At 41.7% G+C, this 26,856-nt stretch overlaps 1 protein-coding gene across 3 annotated transcripts in view; it reads left to right on the top strand.

Moving 5' to 3' along the window:
- PRKCQ (protein kinase C theta) overlaps nucleotides 1–26,856 on the top strand; it is a 48,523-nt gene that overhangs the window by 6,385 nt on the left and 15,282 nt on the right. For 2 of the 3 annotated variants that reach the window (XM_031609750.2, XM_031609752.2), the window contains 12 exons: nucleotides 10,106–10,352; nucleotides 10,446–10,584; nucleotides 11,691–11,816; nucleotides 15,061–15,260; nucleotides 16,857–16,917; nucleotides 18,763–18,925; nucleotides 19,418–19,449; nucleotides 19,541–19,626; nucleotides 20,595–20,724; nucleotides 21,060–21,169; nucleotides 22,483–22,606; nucleotides 24,810–24,988. In XM_031609750.2, coding sequence (XP_031465610.1) covers nucleotides 11,699–11,816; nucleotides 15,061–15,260; nucleotides 16,857–16,917; nucleotides 18,763–18,925; nucleotides 19,418–19,449; nucleotides 19,541–19,626; nucleotides 20,595–20,724; nucleotides 21,060–21,169; nucleotides 22,483–22,606; nucleotides 24,810–24,988 — 1,203 coding nt within the window. In that variant the 5' untranslated portion in view covers nucleotides 10,106–10,352; nucleotides 10,446–10,584; nucleotides 11,691–11,698. Of the gene's footprint in view, nucleotides 1–10,105; nucleotides 10,353–10,445; nucleotides 10,585–10,645; nucleotides 11,817–15,060; nucleotides 15,261–16,856; nucleotides 16,918–18,762; nucleotides 18,926–19,417; nucleotides 19,450–19,540; nucleotides 19,627–20,594; nucleotides 20,725–21,059; nucleotides 21,170–22,482; nucleotides 22,607–24,809; nucleotides 24,989–26,856 lie in introns of those variants that run through there. The other variant, XM_090134343.1, reaches the window with a different exon arrangement.

The following is a 26,856-nucleotide window of genomic DNA, read 5'->3' as shown; positions in this document are numbered from 1 at the left end:
GCCCAGAGATGTTGTGGATGCCCCATCCCTGGAGATGTTTAAGGCCAGGTTGGATGGGGCCCTGGGCAATCTGATCTACTACTTGATCTAAGCGTTGGCAACCCTGCCTGTGGCAGGGGTACTGGAACTTGATCCTTGAGGTCCCTTCCAACCCAAGCCATTCTATGATTCTGCAAACACATAAACACAGCTCTACCTATGGGGATAGGGCTTTGCATGGAATCCTCTATTTCTCTCCTTGCACGAGGCACGTGAAAGAATCACAGAATCATTAAGGTTGTAAAAGACAGAATCACAGGATTGTAGAGGCTGGAAGAGACCTCCAGACATCATCAAGTCCAGCCCTCCTGCAAAGCAGGCCCCCTACAGCAGGCTGCACACATAGGCATCCAGGCAGGTCTTGACTATCTTCAGAGAAGGAGAATCCACAGCCACACTGGGCAGTCTGTTCCAATGCCTCACTGCTCTTTCTGAGAATTTTTCCTAATATCCAAGCTGAGATCCAATAGAACACTATAGCAAACATAACCGAAACTGTAGCTCTAAGTCAAACACAAGCACTATTCTGCCATCACATCGAGATAATTCATTCCAGAGAAGATACCCACCCAGAGCAGGAAGTGCAAGCAGGAAGTCCCCCTTTTGTCACTGTACCAGATGTTTTCTGGAATAAAATAATAAACATAGCCCATCTCAGTAAGCATAGGGAATGTTTCACTGTTATAAACACACACGTGATCTGAGAAGATGTACTTAAGGCATTTGTTTCAGGAGCGCAGGAATCAAAGAACAGTATATTCTCAAAGCAAACTGTCTGTAGAACCTTTGTTACGTAGTTGTTTTGTGGAGTTATTCTGGTGTTCTGTGGGAGAAGAATCTCTTGAAGAAATGTACCCGTAGCATTGGACTTGTAATAATGTTTTTCTTTGGTTTGGTAGATGTATGCATGGTCTGTGTTTATGCAGTAACTGAATGCTTCAGTCCAAATTCTGTCCTCAGGAGCGACCAGGCAATAGCAGTAATCTCACTGTGATATTCATGTGTCTTTCTGACAGTGAAATTTAGCTAGTAACCTAAATAAACTGCTCAGGTATGTGATTTTAATTCTGTTATTTTAATGAAGAAAAATATATGGGAAATGCTAGTAGCAGGACTAGTTGCAAACACAAGCATAAGGCTGCAGTGACTTTATGAAGTTGGCAGACATTGCAGTTTTGCTCTGGCACAAGTATACTAATAATACACACATAATTTCTATCTTATTTAAAAAGTAAACTTACATTTGGATAATTTTTCACTTGGATTGAAGCCTTTCATTTTGAGGAGGCCTTTGATGTAATAATTTGAATTTTCTGTGGAGCTTCTTTGTGCTGGTGAGCTTGTAGTACGCATCAGGGCTGCGGTGAGGGAAGAATCCATATGAGAGAGAAGAGTTGGCATTTTGAACTTGGTACACTGAGAAAATAAAGAGCAGCTGAGGCTTAGAGAGATTTGTTCTGGCTTGTGAATGGGATTTAGGCAAGGTTGTACCCTGCTTATCCATGGAAACCAGAGAGAAAAATGCCAGTTCGGGAGTCACTGTTATTTGTCTTGAATCTCTGTGCACATATTAAGAGCTGAATTTAGCTAGATTTCCCCCTCCCACCATTGCTTTCTGCAGCAGAGCTGTGACACTTGTTTTTTATGTTTTGATTTATAATACTGGTGAAATAGTAGAGAACATGCATCCTCTGGCTTCTGCTTTCAGCTCCCCCGTCTCCTCCTCCCCTTCATACAGGGGGAAGGTATTTGTCAGGCAAACGTAGCCCATAAAACCCATAGGAAGTTAAATAAAGATATCAATGATTTTTTTTTTTTCTTTTTCTTTTTTTTTCTGCAGCCATTTACGAAAACATCAAGTAGAACTGGCCCTAAAATGGATCCCAACTTCTGACTGTTTGTTAAGGGCAAAGAGGAGAGGGAAGGGTAGCTTAGTGCATCAGGGTCATATGGACCCATATTTATGTAGCCTATGTGACCATAAACCTCTACCTGAGGAATCACAGAACCTTAGAATCATTAAGGTTGGAAAATGCTGTTAATATCATCCAATGGTCTACCATCACCAACACTGCACACTAGAGCACATTCCTAGGTATTATATCTCCATCTTTCTTGAACACCTCCAGGGACAGACTCCACCATCTCCCTAGGCAGCCTGTTCCTTTGCTTGACCATTCATTCATAGAAAAAGTTTTTCCCAATATCCACCCTGAGACCAGGACCACAATACTGATGTGAGCTTAAGAGTTTATTCCTTTTAGGAAATATCTACGTTTCTTTTAAAAATTTCAGTGATATTGATCAGGCTCTTCATAATGCAGTTCCTACCTGCACAGCCTCTCTGAAAGATCTGGTTCTGCAGCCGTATATTAAACAACAGCTATGCTTTCACCTCAGAAAAAGGGTTTATTTTACCTTTGGGACTGTGGGGAGGAAAGGGTGGTACCTGATTACTGCCTTTACCACTTCTTTTGTCATCTCTGGAGCAAAACACCTCCATGATTTTTCTGGAACTTTTCTGATCATAGTAAAAAGGGATCTCTTTTGATTAAAGCAAACAATCACCTGTTGTATCTTTGCAATTACTGCACTGGCTAATTTATTGTACAGAGGTGACATCACTTCTGAGCTAAACTCTTCTGAATTTTGAGAATGTACCAGGACTACCTCTGATTCTGCCCTTGGATATCCAAGTGCATAACTGATTTTTTTTCTGTCTGGTGAGATGTTGATGGTTTGATGGTTGGATTGGATGATCTTAGTGGTCTTTTTCAACCTTAGAGATTCTACGGTTCTATGTGCAGGAGGAATAGTCATCTTCTTTGCACTCTGCATGGCTGAACTTGTTTAGGAAACCTCTGCTGAGGTGTGAATACTTCATGGTTCCTACAGATCATGAGCCACAGTGGTACCAAGAAAAATAGTGTAGGATATCTAGTGTAAGATTGAATATTTGTTGGCTCTGTGTGAGTTGCTGCACTACCTTCTGAGCTCACAAAACACTACAATCCAATGTTAATTTGTGCTAACTACTAGGGAAAACATTGAGAGTCTGAAGGAGAAGGGAGGTGGTTTCTCTCTTCACATAGCATGAAGCCAAATACATGAAATTTTGCTTTAGCAGCCAGGACATGATTTATGGGAAAAAAAAAGGAAGAAAGAGAAATAAAAAGAGCACAAACCCTCTGATTTCAGCACTTTGGGCTAAAATGAATTTTGGCTGACCTTTGTATTGCATTCTTCCACCCACTGCATATTCCCAGTCAGAACACTGCATTCCCCCCAGTCAAGGAAATAAGTAAAGAAAGTTACACAGAAAGAAACTGGTGGATCAGTGATAAATAGGTTCGAAAGACATGGAGAGAGATGGAATGTCTCTTAAAAACAACCATGAGGTTCTGATGATGAGGAAAGGACATCAAACTATACGTGGGAAGAGAGCTTCCAGCCTAACTGGATTCAGAACTACCTTGTAATATAGAAACAGTTTAAATTGGGCTCTGTTATGTCTGAAGAAGAGGGGATGTGACTCTGGGCAGCCTGGTCTAGTGGTTGGCAGCCCTACCAGCAGGGGGGTTGAAACTAGATGATCTTTAAGGTGCTTTCCAACCCAGGCCATTCTACGAATAATGTGTCAAAGCTTCTATAAAAAGATCTCTGGAGTTCCAAGTCATTTAGAGTGGGAAAGGCACAGAGGTTGGTCTTGTAGTTGTCTTGACAAAAGAGGGCATAAATGTGACACCTACAGAAAAGAGTCCTGAGATGGATGGCAACAAAGGACTCGGTGTGATTTCAGTGAAACCATTGTGGCAGAGATTGATGGAGCAGAAAAGGAAGGCAGAAGCTGGAGAGCTGCCATGTAGGAGGTATTTCTGCTTTTAAGGTATTTAGCAGAGTAAACTTGAAAATTCAAGGATGTGGAGAAGGCTGAATGGTTTGAAATACCCATTCTGGTGCTAATTGTGAAGTGTGAGCTGTGTCAAGTGCTCAGGGGGGTAATGCTCAAGTTGTTAGTGTGCCTGAATTTCCTAAATAAGTCTCCTAAATCCTTTGTGCCATACACTTGTAAGGTGTGGTTGTTTGACATAGGTTCCATTTGCAGTCTGAGGTTCCTATGTGTCAAATTTGGCCATATTTTTGAGGAATATGTGGTAATACCAGGCACAGAGGTTGCTTCATTCCAACAGATGGCCAGAGAGATATGATGAGAATGATGTAGATATAGTCTGCCAGGAGGCAGAGGGATGAGCAAAACGTTCTTTTCCAGCCCAGTATTTCCATGAGTCTAGGTCCAAATGCATTTATAAGGTTTCCAAATTAAATAAAAATATTAAATGCCTCAACTGCTGAACAGAGTTAAGCCTAGGCATGAAACCACGCCTGCAGGAGGAACAATATTAATATGTCCCATGATGGCCCTTCCCCTTCCCCTAAACTTTTTTATTTTTATTTCAATGGAAAGAAAGAGAAAAAGAGCTGTAGGCTGACAGGAAGTTCAGTTCAGAGCATTAGCGGCCGTGCTGGAGCAAGACGGTGAAGTATTGGAGGCAAACTCTAATTGTGTCATTTAAAAACACAAAAAGGTCTCAAAATCTTACAGGAACTGCTGGGCAAACAAATGAAAGAGCGAAGAAAAGGAGATCTTGTGGCTACATCTCAGCTCAAGAAACCTTTATTTCCTTCGTTACACTAACTAGCTCTTTGAAAGTTCACTGTTTGAATTTGAGTTCTTTTTAAAAAATAAAAAAAATTCAAAGGCGATGAGGAGTGTCCCTTTCAACCCTCTTTCCAGTTTTAGTGTCACTTTTAGAGCAGTGAAAGCCAAGCAGGAAGTGTGGGGTCCCCACCCTGCTATATTTGATTGCTCTTTCAAGCTATCATAGCTGCTAGGCATGAATGCACCTGCTCTTAGATTAAGCCCTAAGGTCTGGGTTCTTTTCACTGGACACCCGAACATCAGCAGTAGGACTTCTCTGATTCTGAGCTTCTTTGGGGTAGATGTAGTGATTCTTGCTAGTGGGGAAATAATGATACCAGGATGGAGTCAGTCTAGCTTATTTTAGATGTCTATTCCAGGATAGCACAAAGTATGTCTAGTGCCTGATTTAATGGTTAGCAACCCTGCCCATGGCAGGAGAGTTGGAACTAGATGATCTTTGAGGTCCCTTCCAACCCAAGACATTCTACCATTTTATGATGTCCCACAAGTACTTATACCTCTTTAATGGATAAGATGGAAGCTGGAATGATGAACACTGCAATTGTCTGCATATATTCATGTGGATGTAACAGAGAAGCCCAACTTTCCCAGCCTATTTATCCCTACCAACATGCAGTTGCTGCATGACTTCGCACTATGGCCTTTCTACTTCATGCATTTCCCTGCATCTGCAGATCCAGGGGATTAGTCAGGCCAGGAAAGAGATCCAGCTGCAAACTCACTTGTCAAGTACAGAGAAAGAGAAGGACCACTGTTAGATAAACCTGCTCCCTGGTTCCATACCCTACACAGGTATCTGACACAGTGCTAGTGGAAGTTTGAGGGCCTGCACTCTGAGACAGGTTGGAAAGCTGTACACAGCCTGCATTTAGGTGCATTTACAACAGTTGTTAAGTGGCAACCTAAGGATAACAAAGCACAAACTTCCTGTTTTTAAGGTCCATCTAGATAAGCATCTGCTTCAGGTGTTGTAGATCCCATCCTAGAATCTGTGGATGACCACTGGCATTACTAGCATCCTCCTGTTTTGTGTGATTTCCTCAGAGGGATGAAAACCAACCTTTAAACAACTATAAATCTGTTCACCCACATTTACTCCACCTTACCTAAATCACTTCTCAATCTGAGGCTCCTGCCTTGACTTGTGCACAACAAATGCAACAGGAGGAAACCACATGAGCTCAGCAGTGTCCAAACAGCCATTTCTGAATGCTATATATAGACTAGTCACTGATACACTCAGCTTGCTCTAAATACAGCATCACAAGATGGCCCACAGACATTTAAAGGGAAATCCCCTATTCCCATGCCTACCATGGGCCCCAGAAAAATCTAGAAGCCTCATTTCTATATGGCAGATGCTTAACCTGGTTTTGCTGTGCCTGCAAACCATGGGGAAGGGTTATTCTGGAGAGTACCACCTCTATGCTGAAGTCAAGTCGTTCCCTGAAGTTTTGGGAGGCTTGTTTGTTGCCTGAAGTTTGTTACTGTACCAACTCCATTAGGGACTGATTGCTTTGCCTTCCCTTACCTTCTCACTCCACCACCTTTGTGAGCATTGCTGCAAATGGGGTGGCTGACTTTGAAAAGAGGAGAAATTCAACAACAGCACAAATTCCCCTCCCTTTCCTCCTCCTCCCCTGACCCACACCATTGTAAAAGAAAAGCATGAGAAGCTCTGAGTGCCACCCAGAGGGTTTCTGAATTTTTTCCTTTGCAAACAGGCTGTTTTTATCTTCACTGAAACAATGGGTGGTACAGGCACCCAAAAGAAAGGTCACTTGGAGGAGTTTGTTACCTTCTCAGGAAGAGAGATGGTGCACTGGCACAGGCTGCCCAGGGTGGTGGTGGAGTCACACCCTGGAGTTGTTCAAGAAAAGAGTAGATGTGGTACTGAGGGACATGGTTAGTGGACATGGTGGGGATGGGTCAGTGGTTGGACTAGATACTCTTATTGATCTTTTCCAACTCTAATGATTCTACGTTTCTATATGGCTGTTCCTAGTTGTACATATGGGCTGTGGGACATCAAGAGGCAGGGGTGAGAAGCAGAGACCCTAGCCATCTCTGTTAGCATCCAGCATTGTATCACTCATAAGGACAGTTCCTGAAAGTTGCAAGAAGACTGTGAGCTATGTTGAGTTATGCTAACGTTCAGGTCTCCACCATCCATACAAACAGATGTTTGCAGGGTAAGGATCTGTCTTTTTGGTTGGAAGACGCCTGTCAGGAGCAGGGGAAAGTTCATACCCTTCTGTCATTCCTGATTTCTTTTTGTCTTGGGGAAACCGATCCTCAAATAATGAATTGATTTTGCATGCACAGCTTTGCCTCAAAAAGAGACATAGTTAGGAGACCGACTTCTCAAATCTGGAAATATTAACTTTTCACTTCCAGTTGGTCCTCGTTCAGTAAATTGCCATCTTTTTTCTGCATCATGTTTGCATCCATTTTTATTCAGTGAAACACAGAAGCATCAGTGTTTCAACAGGCAGTTGTCTTCAGTGCAGTTCTGCTGACTTCAAGCAGCAGCTCAGTTCTTCCTCTCTCCTTAACCACAATTGATTAAGGATCCTAAGGACTTTGTTACTTCCTAATATCATCCAGGAAGGATTTCCATATGTTGCACTGTTCACCAGAGTGAGCATAGCTCCCTTGTGCCAACAAAGGAGAGTGTATGCTGAAAACTGAGTAAGCTGTATTTGTTTTTTTACTGGAGGACAGATTGCAGGTGGCCCTTTATTACAGGATGCATTTCATCCTCAATTTTCAGATACCTTACAGTAGTACCCCTTCCACTGGGAAGTTAAGCAGACACTCTCTATACCTATTGCAGCTGCTTCTTAGTGTTAAATTAAACTGTTGCTATTACAGTGAGCTGTTTCTGGAGCTGAGTGTGTCGTTCCTTAATTGTTTATGGCTGTGGATTTGAGCCAAGCAGCAGTTCTGTAGTGGCAAATGCTGGAGAGATGATCTGGAAAACAGATGTTTGGGCCAAAGCCAAGGTGGTTTCAGGAAAGACAGAGAGAGAGAGAAGCAGGAAGCTGATTATATGTCTGATTTATTAGACAGAGTGAAGAAATTACTCCAGAGCAGAGCACTCACATAAGGCTGGTACAACACTAAATTTTGGATTTAGACAGGTTTTAGCCAGCTTTTGCAAGGCTTATACAAGCAGCTGTTGGTTTCCGACAGCTAGTGCTGAGTGAGCCAAACCTACATGCTTTGCAGCTGGGAGGAAATGCTTGCCTGTTGCATGGTGGCTACCGAACATCTCATGTGGTAGCCTAGTTAGTGTGAAATCCTAACGCAAGTTTTGCAGATCTGATAAAGTGCAGTGGAATTTCTGAAAGTTGTAATGGCTTGGGAAACATGATCAAAAATACATCTCTGCAATGGAAGTGTTACATGTGAACTGACTGTACCTAGTCGGCCCCTTTGCTCTCAAAGATGAGGAGATTCAGCGTACACAACAGAGTCCAGTTCACCGTGGGGTGCTGGTTTCTCTCTGTTCCTTTGTCAGGAGCCCAGATAACTGTTCACATGGAGACACCACTGCCGTGGACAACTAGGATTAAGTGAGATCTGTCCCACGTATGGTTTCACAGAATTGCAGATTGTTTCAGACTGGAACAGAGATCTGGAGATCATCTTGTCCAACTGCAGTGCTCAAGCAGGGCCTCCTGGACACTGTAGCCCAGGACCATGTCCAAACAACTTTTGAGTATCTCTAAGGTTGGAAGAGAAACCATAAACCTGAAACCTGCTCAAGAGGTGTTTAAGTGCAAAGCCAAAATGAAATATAGTACTGGAAGCTGGGTTTCCAGCTTAGTTTTTCTTGGTTTTAAATATCACTATTTAGGGACCAGATCCACAGATCTGAACATGTACTACTACTACATCTAAACTTCAATTTCTGTAGCAACGATATTAGTAGGACAATGTGTCTTCACAATTTTAACTACATAATAATAATAATAATAATAATAATAATAATAATAATAATATTCCTGTTATAGAGATTTTTTCCTACCTAATTTGATGAGATTTCTGTGCTGCTGTCAATAAAGGCATAAATGTGTAAGTGTGGAATCTTGCTCCTGGGAAGGAATAACTGCAAGTATCAGTACGGGTTGGGACATGACCTGCTAGAGAGGAGCTCTGTGGAGAAGGACCTGGAGGTGCTGGTGGATGACAGGTTGGCCATGAGCCAGCAGTGTGCCCTGGTGGCCAAGAAGGCCAATGGGATCCTGGGGTCCATTAGCAGAAGCGTGGCCAGCAGGTCAAGGGAGGCGATCCTCCCCCTCTACTCTGCCCTGGTCAGGCCTCACCTGGTGTACTGTATCCAGGTCTGGGCTCCCCAGTACAAGAAGGACAGGGATCTCCTGGAGAGAGTCCAGCGGAGGGCCACAAAGATGATAAAGGGCCCGGAGCATCTCCCCTATGAGGAAAGGCTGTGTGACCTCAGTCTGTTCAGCCTCGAGGAAAGAAGACTGAGAGAGGATCTTATTGATGTTCTTAAGTATCTTAAGTGTAATTGAGATGATTATCTTAAGTGTGGAAGACTAAGGGACAGGCCAACCTCTTTTCAGTGGCCTGTGTGTCAGGGCAAGGGAAAATGGCCATAAAGTGGAGCATGGGAAGTTCTGGACCAATATGCAAAGGAACTTCTTCACAGTAAGGGTGACAGAGCACTGGAACTGGCTGCCCAGGGAGATTATGGATTCTCCTTCTCTGGTGATATTCAAGACCCACCTGGAACCTACCTGTGCAGCCTGCTATAGGGGCCTGCTTTGCATGGGGATTGGACTCGATCACTGGAGGTCCCTTCCAGCCCCTACAACTCTGTGATTCTGTGAAATTTCGGCCTTTATGCCATGTACTACTCATAGTCCATTCATTGCACTACTGTGCAGTGTCACAAATGTTATGATGTGGAATACTGATAACCAAAAATCATAAAACCATGACATCTCCTCACAGAGCTACCTGTACTTGAATATCTAAATGCAAGTGGCTTCCAGAGAAAGTTCATGAGGCACTTGGATAACGTGTCTGCAAAACTCTTCAGAGAGATCACATGGGAAGGAGAGTCTTCATATATTGTCAGTGCATGATTGTTCTTATGTCAGGTAAAAAAAATTAGGGAAGCGCCAACAAAGCCTCCTCTTCTCAAACTGCCATTAGAGAATAACTGCAGTTTGCTGCACAGGCACCTGTTTGCAAAAGTCTCAGAAAGTGTGGCAGCCAGAGTGCTCAACACTTGTGATTATTCAGGACAGAATAGTTGGTGGTTCAGTCCCAGTGCTAACTGTAGCTGTTTGTCTTCATTTCACAAAACAGGAAAAAGGAGAAGATCTCATCATATCCAGGAGGCAAGTGGAACCAAAAGCTGCTGAGACTTTGCCATGCACTAACGCAAAGTTCGTCAAATCATAGAATCGTCAGAGTTGGAAGGAACCTGGTCATTCAGTCCAACACGCCTTTCAATGAACAGAGACATCTATGACTAGGAAGTTGTTCTGAATTTCACTGTTGCCCTGGACTTTTGCACTGGCACTGATGGAAACTCATCACTCCATGCTGCTGGGTAAGAGAGAAGGCACTCAAGGAAAAGACTGCATCTTGTTTTCTCAAGTTTTCCTCTCTCCTTGATGGTCCTGTCTCCTGTCTCCCTGAACAGAGAGTCAAAGATTTAAAGTCAGCCAAGCTAGAGGAACTACATCCAAGAAAATCTTTTCCATGTTGTCAACAACTGTGATGACCAGAGAAGCCTCTCTAAACAAAGACTGAATTAGTATATCAGGAAATACCATTTACAGGTAAGAAAATGTCATTCCCAGCAATGAATGCTGGTTGTCTGATATGTTATCGTTGGGATGGAGCATTTCATATGTAAGAGGCAGAAGAGGTTTGGGCTGCATCCCACCCCACATATTGTTCATTTTTTTTACTGTTGTAGTTGAACAAAGTATTTGGCAGGTAACAGCTGCTGGTAGTTTATTTAACTTCGGTGGTCCAAAGCACAGAAGTCTACAGTGAAGTTCAAAGTGTCTCTTGCACTCCATTGTCTGGAAGGGAAGCCAAGAATAATGTGCTTAGAAGTTTGCACAAAAGTTGGGTGGTAAATGCCAGTCCACGGGTCCAGATGGCACAAAGATGAGCAACCATCTACAGCAGTTAGTAATTGCTGGATTAACTCAATTTTCTCAGTTGAAGCTCTCAAAGGGCCCGCAGAGAAGACAAACTCAAAGGCTCTGTGTTTCCTGGCATCTTGGTTTTTTATGGTTCTGTTTTCAGCTGCCTAAATCCTGAGATCCTTTTTTTGGCTCCACCCTCTACACAGTATGGTTCATACAAGCTGAATTTTCTCTTTATAGTTTCACTGATGAATATGGGTCAGCACCCAGTCAGTTGGAAGCCTAAGATTATTTCCATGCTGTATATAAATAGTATGCAGTTATTTCACGGTTTCATGTTCAACTTCCAGGCTTCCAACAGCCTTATATTCCCCAAACCCTTTCTGTTCACATAGCTTACAGCTTAGTGAACGCGTGACTCAACGTAAATTACAACAAAAGTTGTCCCAGCCAAGAAAGCCCTGATTTGGCTTCTGTGTATTGTTCTCATTTCTGACAGCTGATGTCGAGTCGCTGGTCCTCAGAGCTGCTATCGTGGGTCTTTCCAGGCTTGCGATGAGTTCAGCTCCGTAATTAAGCTGACGGCTACATTACATTACACTGCACACATTCAGCAGCACTCGGTCAGTCCATCATCTCGTGGGACAGTGGAGGAAGTCAGAGAGCTTCAGCTGGGTGGATAACTAACGGCTGGTCTACTCCTGACTGGTGAAGATAAGAGGCTGGTTTAAAACCAAGGGAATTTTTAGACTCTTCCCAAATATTGCCTTGTCTTTTGTTTGACACAGGACTTGTCATGTCTCCCTTTCTGCGTATTGGTTTATCCAACTATGACAGTGGCCCTTACCTGCCATCACAAGGGGAGGTGATTAACCCTTACTGTGCTGTGATGGTTAAAGAAGCCGTGGAGTCAGGTAAGTGGGGAGGTGTTAAACGTGCACGTGAGCTTTTGTAGAAAATGTGTGTCTTACTGTGCTATTACTGGTGTGTGGGAAGCACATGGTAGATATTTATAAGGGTTTATAAAGAGCTTTTTGTGGCTAAACATGAGGCAAGGTTGGACTCAGCACCGTGTGCAAGAAAATCTGATTTTAAGATGGTGCTTAACAAAGTCTTTGTCTTCAGTGTGAGATTTTTATCAACTGAGTTGCGAGTCCCAGCATGTGACACAGCTGATGAGCTGTGCTGTACTCAGTTTCACTTTTATACAAGCAGCTGTTGTTGTTTTGTCAGTTGGGACTTCAGACAGATAAAATCTGGGTGTCCTAGAAATATCCTGGAAGAGCTGTCTTTGTTTATCACATTTTCTGAGGAACTGACAGATCCAACAACTTCCACCGTTAAATAAAAGCTCTCAAACATCCCCAGGCTTTGCAGAGGGAGTTCACGTCTCTGTAATTGCTGTATTCTGTGAAATGTTTGAAGCTGAAACCTTATCTTCAGCTATTTATTTCTGTAACAGATTGTTACACACTTTTCATAATTGAGCAGTGCTGGAATGTCCTTTTTGGGAAAAGACTTCTTATATGTCTTATGCATGTCTTAGTCTTATGCATAGCCTTAGTGAGAGGATGAGAAGTTCTTTACTTCTGCTTTTCAACAGCCATGGAGGTCAACACCTTCAGTGTTAGGGAATTTCTTATGCTGGCTGTTATTTACCTTAGATCTGATACATTCCTGACTTGACTTCTGTGATTCTTTTAAAAGTTAAATCAACTCAGAAATCCCTTTTTATTATTTGAAAAACTCTATATCTCAAGCCTCCAGGGAGTGTTGAAGTAGTTTAAAAAATAAAGTTTAGACTTTTCAAACGATTCAGTATCTCACTGTTTTAAAAAAGTCAGCATTTAAAACATTGAACACTGGCTTTGTTGAAATTACACTTTCAATGATTTTGGAAGATGTGTCTGGTAAATTCAGAAGGAAAGAAAATGCTGCATGATAGAATATCGCTAAAATCTCGCTTTTCACTGAAAATATGGTCTATTTCAGCTCTGTGCTTGGTTTGGCTGTCTGCTTTAATGAGACCTTTGAAAGAGTCATAACTCAAACTGAAGCCTCTGCCAGTTCAAAAGTGAAAAAAGTCAATTTGGGCAGAACAGACCTATATTTATTTGTCTTAGAGCTGAAAGTGTTTTCTGGCATCTAATGAAAAAAAATATGCAAACTAACGGATATAATTTCTGAGCTGTGGAGAACACTTAATAATAGTGGTAGTAATGAAAATAATAATAATATGCTACCAATGAGAAATGAAAAAAAAAAGTATTTGGAAGAACTTTCTTTCATTCATGAGGATGAAATACAGGAACAATGACATCATCCTATTAAAAGATTTCTGTTAGCTGAGGTGTAATTGCAATTTTATGGCAGCTGCTCAGAGCACTCTGGTGCAGCCAGAGGATTTGATTGCTAATCCTAATAGAATTGTTAAGGTTGGAAAAGACCACTAAAATCATCTAGTCCAAACGTTGACCCATCACCAGGATGCCCACTAAACCATGTCACTCAGTGCCACTATTCATCACGTCAGCGATAGCAACAGGAACTTCCCAGGATTAATTCATCTCAGTATCACCCCCTAGGTGGTGTTGCTCTTAATTTGCTGCTGGTAGAGAGTGTCTGAATCATAGAATCATAGTATGGCTTGTGTTGGGAGGAGCCTAAAGGATCATCAAGTTCCAACACCCTGCCACAGGCATGGTTGCCAGCTGCTAGATCAAATACTAAATCAGATTGCCCAGAGCCTCCTCCAGTCATGTTGATGTATAAACTCATCTTAAGGTGACTAAGCCAAGGTGAGGCCATGGTGGGATATGTCTCTCCTACTTCAGCCTTCCTGGAGCAAGCTGGCCACCCTTGCATTGTAGCCCAGGGGAGCAAACAGGGATTTTGGTGGTGGGATTCATCTCTTCTTAAGGAATACAGCTAGAATGGATCTGGTGAATCACACCTTGGAAACTCCCAGTGCTATCTGCTGACTCTGGGGGCAGTTCAGTTTGCTCAGAGGTACGTGTCTAATATACAGTGATATAAGTCCGGTGCTAAATGCCAGAAATTCTCTCAACGTGGCCATCCTGAGGAGTTGATCCATTAGGCTCAAAAAAGCAAAGGACAACGAGGGTTGTCTCACAGTACAAATGAGAATAGAGCAGAGAATATCTGAAATAGCTGCCTCCCTGCTTTGTTGGGTTTTTTTTGCTCACTTTTTACTCTCCAGTTCTCTGACTTCACAGCAGATCTGTGGCTCAACAGTGATGAAATTCAAAACATTTGTATTTTGATACTCTGATATGCAGATTTTTTGCAGAAGTGTCATACCCAGGGAGCAGAAGTGTATCAGCTCCAAAGCTTGTAAGACATACAAACAACCCTGCTACTGAGCCACGTTCTCTTCTACGTGGCCAATGAAACTCACACCAAATGATTGCCACATAACAGAGAGGGCAGGACATGCCTATATGCAGAGCTGAATACATGGAATAGAATCACAGAATCATTAAGGTTGAAAAAGGCCTGTAAGAGCATTTATTGTTAACTGCTCTCAGGTAACTGAGGTGTAGCATTTGAGTGTCTGCGCATTACAGCTGAACCTAATCACAAAGCACATCCAGCTTTGGTAAACGTTTTTCATTTTGCATTGCCGTGGGACAGATGATACATGTAGCTGATTGTTGGTGGTGGGATTCATCTGATTAGATGTGGGTATTTGATTGTATCACGGGATTTGTCTGATTAGATGTGGAAATCTACATGTGGAGTCTACATTTGGTATCTACTCAGTGGAGTTAATGCACTCAAAAACAGAAACTGTTTTTCTCTAAGGCAGATGCTTGTATTTGGGAAAATGAATACACTCTAACTCCACTGATTTATAGTGACTAAATTCGTTTCACTGGCTCTGAAGGCAGCCAATATTCAGAAAAAACAGATATAAACATATACATTGTAAACACCTTAAGTGAGATGAAACCCTTCCCAGGTTTCACTTCACACAGTAATTTCCTAAGATGCTCTAACATAATCCATCACCCTTCCTGCCAGGAGAAAGACCTTGAAATGGGTAAATAAAACAAATGTGTCTTAGGGACTGTAGAATAGTGGCCTTAGTGCGAATGAGAGCAAGCCCACTCAATCCAAACCACTTCTTGTTGACAGAAAATGGCCAAGTGTACGTGCAGAAGAAACCCACCATGTACCCACCCTGGAACAGCACTTTTGATGCCCACATCAACAATGGCAGGGTGATGCACATCGTCGTCAAGGATAAAAGTGCCGAAATGGTTTCAGAGACCACAGTGGAACTCAAGGTGCTGGCAGAGAGGTGCAAAAAGAGCAATGGGAAGACAGAAATATGGGTGAGCACTGTTATCTCCTCTTGCAGCGTGTGATGGGGAGCTGCTGTGGGGTGGTGGGAATGCCGTGTGTCTATATGTCAGACTGTCAACAACAGGGCAGAAGGAGATGGCTACCATCCAAGGAATAATGTTTTGAGCCTGCTTGCATTTGACTTGAAAGAAAAACTTCCGTGCATATCAGAGAAAAGAGCACAGCACATTTATATTGTCTGCTGCTGTTGTATTGAAACATGTGCTCTCTCTTAGCAAGGATTCTGTTTCACGTGAGCTGTGCCCACATATTACTTTTCACTTAGCTAACTCACTGGGGAAAATTGGTAATTGAGTGGCTAAATGTGAATTATTCTATGTGCTCTGGGGAAACAGCTTTAAAAATTTAATCTAATATCGAGGAACTGATTCACAGCTGCCTGAGTTCAGAATTATGGCAGAGGAACTCCTTCAAAATCACTGGAGTTATAGTGGAGTAAATTGGAAGTAACAGTCTTCATAAGGATGCTAAATGTAAGGTTGTATGCCCTGACAGTCCAAGCGAGAAAGCTGTTGATAAAAGTCTTTAGTGTATTATCCTGTTGTCATGTCATGAATAACAATAAAATAGGAAGACATTTGGAGGTAAACTGATTTCCTGGAATTGTTTTTTGCTTTGTTTCTCCTGCTCGTTCTCAAGCTAAGCTGCTTAGGTTAAACAGACAGCAGAAATGTCAAAAATGCCTTGGCTACTTAAAAGACTTAAGGGCAAGATTTGATAGAGAATTGCACTTTTAACACATATCTTGGAAAGAATTAAGATACTTAGGACTGAAACAGAAAACTGAAGTGTCCTGCTCAGGATCACTCCAACCCAAGGATTCACAGATCTGAAAGGCTGTAGCTTGCTGAAGAAGAGTGGGGAGAAAATAAAAATAACACCTTTCTTACTTTTCTGTGCAATGGCACTGCTTCATCTGTAAGGAGAAGAAGTAACCCAGTTATGTCAGGAAGACACTGTTGTGGTTCTCAGGCTGAAGAAATCTTTGAAAGCTTTCCAAAAGGGTGGATCCAGATTTAAAACAGGCAAATATGCATGAAGATTGGAATAGATGGGAATTTCTAGACTCGATAGGAAGACCCCAAAACACCTGAGAAAGTCTGTAGCATCACTCATACTGACTGTAATGAATGTTGGAATTGTAGACCCAAGTTTCTAAAGATTTCAGCATTCTTTTAAGTACCTGTCTGATGATTCTGGGTTTTCAGAGGTTCTCTCACTTTCCCCTTGCATAATCCACATGGAATAACAAAGTTGTCTCTATAGATGTGCTGGTCCTGATCTACTGTCTTAAAACTTGCCTGTTATTTCTGTGTTTTAGTCACATTTATTGGTATTATCATACAGTTTTGATAAGAGGTGATCCAACCTTGTCCCTCTACAATTGTTGCTACCTCTGTATTCTCCCACACCAGCATGAGCAACCAAGCAATTAGCATCCATTCATTAATTGCCCTGGGAATTAGAGGTAGCTGGAGTCATATGAAGTAATTAGATGCTTCTTTGAATAGCTCTATAATGATCACACTTGTCTTTTTTTCTTGTTTTTCACTTATCACAACCAGCTAGAACTGAAACCTCAGGGACGAATGCTGATGAATGCAAGATACTTTCTGGAAATCAGTGGCAAGTGATTTTGTTTGTTAATTGATAGATGTGATTTCTGGTTATGCAGAGCAGACATGGTGTATTCACTGTAAGCAATGATGGCTTTATTACTGATTTATTCATAGGAACTATCACTGGGTTTTGAAATGAACACTTCAGAAATGTAATTCCTGTACGTTGGGGAGGAATATTATTCCTCTGTGATTTGCAAGGCAAATTTCTGGCTGTTTTACCACTGAAATTGTATGTTTTCTCATTATACAAAGTAAGAACAGATACATAAGGAGCTGGTTCCCTTTGAAATCGTAGTAGATGTACAGATGCATAAAGTGTGTACTGTGGTGTGCAGTCATAAAGGATAGGGTACAACTTACAGTTGAAAACACCTAAATAGACATGTAAGTTGTATGCCTAAAATCATGAGCAATCAAGGCAAAACAGGAACCAAGAGAGTGATTCATATGATCAGATGCACGTGCCTGCTGTACAGTGAGCTGAGTCATTCATTCACTAGGCTCCATTGTCTGCACCACCTAGATCTCCACAGACATGTAGAAGTGGCTTAGTCATCCTGCACAGAATGACACACGTTTGTTTAGATATCTTCACTGAGGACTGAGTCCCACCTGCTGAGTTCAGTGCAAAACGTGTTTTGTTTTGTTGAAGGAAATGGGTTGCAACCAAAATGGTCAGTCATGTTCTCCTGTCTTTGATGGCAAAGTTCTTGCTGTCTTTCACAGATGTGAGATGAAACTGTGGGCTATAGATATACGGAAGGACATTCCATTTCCAGGAACATACTATAAAGCTTAGAAAACACAAGTTGTGTTTGTAATTAAAAAGAGCAGGATAACCACCAGATTGGGCAGGGGGCCAGTTTCCACAGAATATCTAAGTAACTTACTGTGCAGTACACAATTAAATGAAGAAAGAAATTGAAATCGAAGTATTGTGTGTATATCTAGATTTGTAGATATGGGCATGTGCATAAGTGCACGTGTGTATACGCATGCACAACCAGAGGCTTATTTTGCTTTGAGAAGCTTATTTTGGCTTATTTTGCTTTGAGAAGTTTAAACATGAACTGCGATTAAAACATGGGAACATGGGAAACAGTAAAACAACTGTTGGTAAGGAAAAATAATTTAGAAAAGAGTATCCTAGGAACATACATATGCTTACTCCCAGATCTCATAGAATCATTAAGGTTGGAAGAGATCTCTAAGAGCATTTAGTGCAACCGTCAACCCATCCCAACATGCCCACTAACTACATCCCTCAGTGCCACATCTCCATATTTCCTGAACATCTCCAGGGACAGCGTCTCTACCACCTCCCTGGGCAGCCTGTGCCAATGCCTCACCACTCTTCCTCAGGAGAAATTTTTCATAATATCCAACCTGTGTACATGCCCACGTTGAAGACTCTGTTAAGTACTCACATATCTACCTACATATGTATACGTGTGTATTTGTGCACATTTGTCGGTGATATATATTGTAGACAGATAAGTCCATCTTTTTTATTGTTCTTTGGTGCTATACAAAGCTACAATGTAATATTTAACTGATAATTACCTTTTCTTGGAAAATTTCTGGTCTGTGTTTCAAAATAGCATTATGAATAATCAAAGGAGTTTAAAATCCCACGTTGGAAGTAACTTCAGTGTTCCTATAGGAATGGTAGACAAAAAACATCCAAACAAGCCTTGTGTAGGTTTCAGAAAGAAGTATTTCTTAAAAATATTAATTCCCATGAGTGAATCATCAGTTTCAGACATTTAGTATTTTTATCAGCTGTATTTTCTCAAAGTGCCTGCCCTGGGCATTATATCTTAACAAATCTTCTGTTTTCTTTCCCTAGATGCAAAGGACCTAGCTGACTGTGAGAATGAAGCCTTTTTCTCCTTGCATCAGCGCAGGGGAGCCATCAAACAGGCCAAAATCCATAATGTGAAGTGCCATGAGTTCACAGCCACTTTCTTTCCACAACCTACATTCTGCTCTGTCTGTCACGAATTCGTGTGGTAAATGAAAATAGATCCACGCATTTTCCCCTTTTAACATGAAGGAGCAGCTCTGCTCCTTTGTTGAATATCTGTGCTCTTATTGTCAGTAAGGGCAGCAGGACCTCAACGTTAGCATCATAAATGCAGGAATTACTGCATCATTTCCAGGATGTGGTTCAGAGTTGTAATTCCAACTATGAAAATTCCCTTTATTTTTTAGTGTATTTTTTATAAATATTTTTTGTTTTGACCTAATGTACAGGCATCTGTAATCAGCTTACTTTGCTATTTAGATGTTGCAAAATTCAGTATGTGAATGTGTACTGGAAAGGGTGTGAAAACCACAGTTGCCAGCACTTAGAGTGAATGAAGATATTTAGATTAGAGAAACTCTGAAGACTGATAAAAAACAAGACTGTTTTATTCTATTTCTTTCATAAGTGTTACTCTCCTTTCTTATGTGGAAGCTTTCAGAAAACTCAGAATTAACCATTTCTCTCTTTATTTCAGGGGTCTGAATAAACAAGGCTACCAATGCAGACGTAAGAACTTTTTTTTTGGTGATACCATCATTTACTCAATCCTTTCTTAAGAGATTTTTGCATTAATGCCACAATACACTTGTTCTTTCAGAATGTAATGCTGCCATTCATAAGAAGTGCATTGATAAAGTAATAGCCAAGTGTACAGGATCAGCAGTAAATAGCAGAGAAACAATGGTATGTATTACTACCTGGTTGCTTTTAAAACCAGTGTCATTTAGATCTCTCTTACACATCTGTATAAGAGCTTCAGCTGAAGCAAAGTATGTGACTGAACTACAAGTGATGTGATCTGATCTGCATCCTTTGGTTTTTGAATGCTCTGTGGTTCTGTTAACTCCTACTTGTGATTTACTGAAATGCAGCCACTGAATAAGCAGTCGTTGAATCAAGCCTGACATTTTTCTTATCTATAAAGTATAGCTCAGGGCACGAGATGGAGAATTCCTTAGAGGAAGTTCTTCACTATCCTGTGTTAGGCAGGATATCACACTGAATTTTTAGAGCAGTACTTTAATATCCCAGTATGTGTCATATGAGATTTCAAAACCATCTAGAGAAAGATCTAGCATCCCCATTATTAATTTATTTTTTCTTATATCAGTTTGTAATAAAGCTTCTTTTTGGTGGGCAAAAGCAGAACTTAAACTCTTGATAGGACCATTGCCTTCTTTCTCCTAGCTGTGTTCTGCAGCTCTTGTTTTTCTCCAGTTCCTAATACTTGTTCTCTTTCTACAGTCTTTAGAGATGAGAATCTTCTCACCTGTCTTCTTATGTCTCTAGTGTAGGTAATCACATCTAGCTTTGTCATCTACTTTAACTCTCTATATACAAAAAGAAAAAAAAATAGGCTTTCCAGAGGGTGATTAATAAAAACAAATGCAGACATCTGTTTCAGGATGAGATTAATCATTTTGGGAAGTACTCTTGTTTTTCCATTGAGCATTAGGGGCATCAGGGTGACTAGCTGAGGTGCAAACAGCTATCTGATTGGATAAATCAAAACCAGGGATTCAATTACCCAGTCAAGAATAAAGTGACAGTAAATTTCCCACATTCTGTGGTACAAATTTGAGGACTGTTGGCTTTTCACGTAGAACTGAGGTGAACAGAAGTGATTCACCAACATGGCTTTTCTGTTGCAGTTTCACAAGGAGAGGTTCAAGATTGACATGCCTCACCGCTTCAAAGTCTACAACTACAAGAGCCCAACGTTTTGTGATCACTGTGGCACGCTGCTCTGGGGCCTTGCACGGCAAGGACTGAAGTGTGATGGTGAGTTCCTGAGCTGAACACGGAAACAGGCTGTTGTCTTCAATCTAAACAGCCAAATCTCATTTCTCTCTGAGATGTTTGAGATGATATCGGGGTGATGAAGGAGCAGACAAGAGGACCATCCTTGGAGGAGGTTCTGTAGAAAGACCTGTGGTCCACGAGGCTGAAGAGTCAGTTCTCAGAAGTACAAAAGAACAATTCAGTGCCTACTTCTCTTCATGTGGTTGGTCTCTACTCTTGGCCAACGGCAGTGCGTGCTCCTACCCAGCCTGATGCTGAACCCTTTACAGCTCAGCAGTCCTCTGTTGTCCTGACACCTCTGTTCTTTCTTTCAGCATGCTGCATGAATGTCCATCATAAGTGCCAGACAAAAGTAGCAAACCTTTGTGGAGTTAACCAGAAACTAATGGCAGAAGCTCTGGCATTGATAGGCAGCACTCAGCAGGTAAGTAAGCCGTGGAGATCATAGAATCATATGATGTGGAGAAAGGAAAATCAATTGCCCAACATTTAGCACAGTGCAAGAATTAAAGGCATTAAAGGGAACACTGTATGTAACAAGTTTTCATGACTTCAGGTGGCTACCTCCAATATTAATGGAAGAGAAAGCCACTCAGAATTCATAGAATAATTCATAGAATGGTTTGGGTTGGAAGGGAACTTAAAGGTCATGTAGTTCCAACAGGCCTGCCATGGGCAGGGACACCTTCCAGTAGAGAACATTGTCCAAAGCCCCATCCAACCCAGCCTTAAACTTCCAGAGATGGAGCATCCACTGTTTCTCTGGAAAACAAGTTCCAGTTTCTCACCATCTTCACTGTAAAGAATTTCTTTCTAACATCTCATCTAAATTTACACTCTAAATCAGGATTCTTGGAGTGCCTCTTAGCTCTTGAGTATCTTCAAACAGGGATAAAGTTTATAGGTACCCCACCCATATTTTGGTTCCTCAGATATCCCAAGGCAACAACTTTATACACACAGTTGATGTTTTTCCATTTGTAACTTCCTGGGAGTGTATGTACCAGATTTAATTCTAAATCCTCATCTTTGTGCAATAAATAGAGTTGCCAAACTTCCAGCTAGGGTTTTTTTCCTGCTTTTGCTTCTCTATTTTCTATCTGCTGGCTCTCTGCAGCTCCTTGCCCTGTACCTTTGAGTCACCACTGAGAGGTGAAGAATGCAAACTCTATGTACTTTCCCTAAAATACCCCTTATTTCCAGAAGTTTAGATCATGGGAATCTTCTTGAGGCACAGGTGGAGTTTTAGCATTTAAATAACCTTCAGTGCTTTTCCATTTCCTGCTTCTGTTTCATCACTTCTGAATCCAGGCAAACTCTTATCCTCTACAGCATCCCAGTTCAAGGAGTTTCTCAAAGTGACAGTCAGTCAATGTACAGGGATAAGCTACATCCCAGCCTCCAGTGTTTTGCCAGGTTCCCCTTCATAAAGAATTACTAGGAAGGAAGATGTTAAAAGGCCTTTGTGTGGTTAGTTAGGGTCACAGACCATTCTGCAGAATAAGGTATCTTTATATTAGCTTTACAAACACCTGCTAACATCCACACACATAAGAAGCTTTGGTGAAGCTTGTGGTCATCAAACCCCTAAACAATGGGTACAGAGATGCTCTTTACATAAGCAAAGACCTCTTCAAGATCTTGGCTTCTATGACAGTCACATTCAAGAGGAAACTGTACAGGAACTCAGAACATAACATTTGGCTCAAAAGTCATTTGCTGTTTTCTGTCATCCAGGCTCGCTGTCAGCGTGATACTGAACAGATATCCAGGGATGGACCTCTCGAAATTGGGTTCCCGGTTCTGGCGAGGGAGGTGACACCTCTTCAGGCAGTGCCAGCATCTACAACAGGAAAAAAAGGTAATTTACCCTAGTGGTACAGTATAGCAGCCTTTATTAATCTTTTTACATAGTTAAGTGGAGGTGGCAAGGACAGAAAATTTATTAGCCAATGAATCTTTTATGTATCTTTCCCACTTAGAGCAAGACATCTATTTTCTCATCTCATCTCTAAATCCTCCCAGCCACATCACTCAGGCTAAGCAGAGACCCTAGACCTCAAAGAGTCCTTTCCTCTCTGTTAATATGCACTTCCACCAAGACTTCTCCAGCCTTTAGTGACATGCCAGTCGCTACTCATCCATCTAGTCCCTAAACTCTCATTGTGACCCAGTACTTCAGCACACCTCATACCTCCACCAGCAATAATGTGTTTATTCTTCTCCTGGGACTCATAAACCATAATATATGGAATATTTAAAGAGAAACCAACCTTGAAACAGGAGGTTCAGAGTTCCTTTGATTGTTATGACCAATTCTCTTTCTGATCTCAGATTTTTAGGTAGGAGTTGATATCTAATCCCTCTGAAAACCACTGACAGATCTCCACTTCATTCACCCCAAAATGGTTAAGTTTTTGCTGCCCTATGTGCTACAGGAGCAGAGATTTTTCCTAAATCTCTGTAAATGAGTAATTGGGGACAAGCATTGATAAGCGGACCTTGGACAAAGCTACTGAGGGCTCAGTGACCTGGAAGGAAAATTAAAGTCCTGGAAAGACTCCTTATTTGTCTGCTTTGTGCTCAGATCAGCAAAGTCTGGATTTTAGAATCACAAATTTTCATTTAATCTGTGTGTCCCATACAGAAGTTCATTTCAGAAGTGCTCCAGCTTCATGGTTTGTGGGGCAGTGTTCTGAAACTGTAACTTTTTTGCAGACTCCCACAAGCTTTAAAATACATCAACCAGAAAGGGGAGGGAAAAGAAGAGAGGTACAACTGAATTGATACTTAAACCAAGTAAGGGCTGGAACAGTAGATCCTTAGCTCTAAATCTAACCAGAGGTGGCCCCACCATCAATCTCTTTCTCAGTGCAAAAAAAAATACTTCCACGTGTGGAGCTAATATCCTGAAACTACTCAGAAACTGACCCGAGAGCAAAATACCAGATGGCTCTTGTTAAAGCAGAGCCATGTTATACCAGTGCTCCAGGTTTTATACCATACAGCACAAGCCTATCAAGACTCAGAAGCTGATTTTCATAGGATCATAGAATTACCAAGGTTGAAAAACACCTCCAAGATCATCTAGTCCAGCCGTCCACCTACCACCAATATTTTCCCACTAAACCACATCCGTTAGTACAGCATTCAAATGTTTCTTGAACATTTTGTTCAAGATGATCTTGAACATCATCTCCAGGGACAGTGACTCAGCCACCTTCCTGGGTAACCCATTCCAGCACTAGGCCACTCCTTCAAAGAAGGGATTTTTCCTAATATCCAACCTGAGATTTTGGTACCGTCTATTCCATTTGGCCCCTTAGAGAAAAATTAATGGTGCCCTCATCTATGTTCATTTTCTGTGGTCTACAAGTAGAACTGAATGAATCAGTGTGAACTAGTAAAGCCCGGATTATTCACATCTGGTTAACGTGTGAGTCTATCTGAAGATTAGTGTTCTTGTTCAGCAATTTAGGACAGCACAGCAAGTACAGCAAGTACATGCATTTGAGTGAGTGGGATAAATCCAGTAAGGGACAAGAATTTCACAAACATCCAAGGAAATGAAGTATTGAAGAAACTGTTAATAATTCCTCTCCAGGACAGCTGGAATATTTCATTAAGGCTCCATAACCAGAGCATGGACCCAGTATGAAGATTCTGTCCCACTTGTTTCACACACTAGTTTTGCCAAGGGTCTTGAAGAGGTCTCAGAAGAAATGGGATCCTATCATAACTGCAACCAGCAAGAAGGAATGACGAACAAAGGCTGCCAAAAATGAAAGATTTGATCCTGTTTTGCTACCATGAAGCAGGACAGATGAAGGACTTCATAAAGTGGGAATAATGCCACTGAAGAAGATGGAGTTATGCTAGAACAAAATTTCTTCTGAAGCGAAAGCCATATGCGAGCAGAGACAATCTACTCACTTGATCTGTCCACCACATTTCCATATACCTGAAAAGACCTTTCTAGAACTATTCAAAATACCTCATAAAAGTTCTGGGGATTTTCTCCTTACTTCCCAGGATTTATTTGAATGCTTTGATGTGTGTTTCAGAGCCACAGGGCATCTCCTGGGAGACTCCAGTGGAGGGCACAACGAAGGGAGAGTCTCTAATAGAGACAGACCTGGGAGGAAAACAGCTCCTGGAGCAGCAAGAGGACCAAGTGCAACTAAAACTAACCATTGAAGATTTTGTCCTGCACAAGATGTTGGGAAAGGGCAGCTTTGGTAAGGTAAGCATTAAGAGGTTGAGATCTCTTTGCTGTTCCTCTTCATTCAGCTGTGCCCACCAGGTTGGCTTAGCCATCTTGGCAGGAGGCAGAATCTTTAGATGTAAAGGTGAGTGTGGATCACCTCCATTCTCCAGGGCAGCAAGTCCAGCTGGGAATGCTAACTGCTTTTTCCCATCTCTGATCTGTGCTGAAGCATAAAGTAAATTTTACAACAGCCAAGAATTTGTGCTTTTGAAACAAGGGCCACCTGTTTTCAGTAGATTCATTAATCTTGATGAATGGTCAATTGTTCCTCCTTCATGCAGATGTCTCCTGGAAGTGGACTCATGTTATTCACTTACAACTGCATGAAGTAATTTCAGAGGACCTCTCCCATGTGTTTTTGCAGCCGGTAGGGAGAATGAATATAATTATGTATCACATTACTTAGATCTCAAACCTTTCCAAGGTGGAAACTGCCTGAAAGAAAACCTGCTTTTTGCTAAGTGAGCTAGAGCAATTGCTGCAACCAAATCTTAAACTGAGGAAAGTGTTGACTTTGCGTACATGAAAGCACTTTGTATGTGAAGCAGAGCTGCGACATGTGAGTTAAAACTAAGCCACAAAACTTCAAACTGTACAGCCTGGACTAACCTGATCTCAATATAGATGTCATAGCAGTATTCATAATCAAAGGAAGGGTTTTTCAGAGATCATCCAACTCCTGCTCAAAACAGGTCTCACCAGATGAGGGTTACTTAGGGGACTGTCAAGTTGAGAAGTCAAGAATCTGCATTACTCTGCCATGCATTATGTGGGCATGGAGGGGTAGGGCTAGTTTGTGACCTTCTGCAGCAAACTTCTCCCAAGAGTTTCCCATGTAGGTGTCACTCCTGGTGCTGTCATTTATCTGGAGTGACATTCATTGGTCCACAAAGAGAACAAGATATGCATATCTCCATGCATGGAAGACTTCTCCACTTCTGCGTGGACCTGGGGAGACTGAGGGCCACAGCCACGAGGAATCTCCCCCTGCATCAACTCTAACATCACCTACCTGTGTTTTGGGAGTCACAGCATAAGTCACACTTATACTGTGCTTTCTGATTTCCTTGGAAAAGCAATGTCCTGCACAGAACCGAGAGCTGAAAGGGTCCCTGCAGCATCAACACTGTTAGCATTTCTGGTCATTCACTGTAGAGGCAGAAGGAGGCTCTAGGCTCTGTACAGTGCTACAGAGTGAAATAGAACAGTAGCCAGAAGGGTAAATAAAACCTTTGTCAGGGTCAAAACACATCTGAGCTAATTCAGCAAAGTGTCTGGTAGTGAACTTCAAAGGGCTCTTTGATGAAACATAGGTATTTATTCATGGGAATAAAAAATAGTAAAATTACTATGGGAAACAGTGTTGACAGTCTGTTAACACGAAGATCACAACTGCACTGCTTTCCAGCAGAGGCTGCTTTGCTTGATGGTCTCTAGAAATCAATTTTCTGCTGCTCTACATCTGAGTTTCCCTACCCATAACAACAGAGGTCCTAAACTCCTTTGCAATGTGTTTTACTTTCCTCAGAGGAGTCCTGTAGGAGCACAGGGGACCTGGGCTGTCTGCTTACACGTCCTGCTGACAGGGAGGAAAGAGATGTCATCAATCTAACTTCTACTGGTGGACATCAGTTTATACCTATTGAGGATCTGGTGACATTTCCATTTCATATGCTGACAAAGCAATATTCTGTGATTTGTTACTTTAAGTCAGAAAACAGGAAATGTGTCTCATGAGCATTTGCATAATGTTGGTTTCTGTTGTCAGAAGTGCTCAGCTCTCTGACATGTCCTGTCCATATAAGCGTGTAGCTCATGTTTTTGTAATTACCAGTTACTCATCT

The sequence above is a fragment of the Phasianus colchicus genome, chromosome 1, assembly GCF_987193195.1.
Source record: "Phasianus colchicus chromosome 1, bPhaCol1.hap1.1, whole genome shotgun sequence".
Classification (NCBI taxonomy): Eukaryota; Metazoa; Chordata; class Aves; order Galliformes; family Phasianidae; genus Phasianus; species Phasianus colchicus.
Note: the sequence above shows the minus strand (reverse complement) of the source record. Positions and strands in the feature narration are given on the sequence as shown.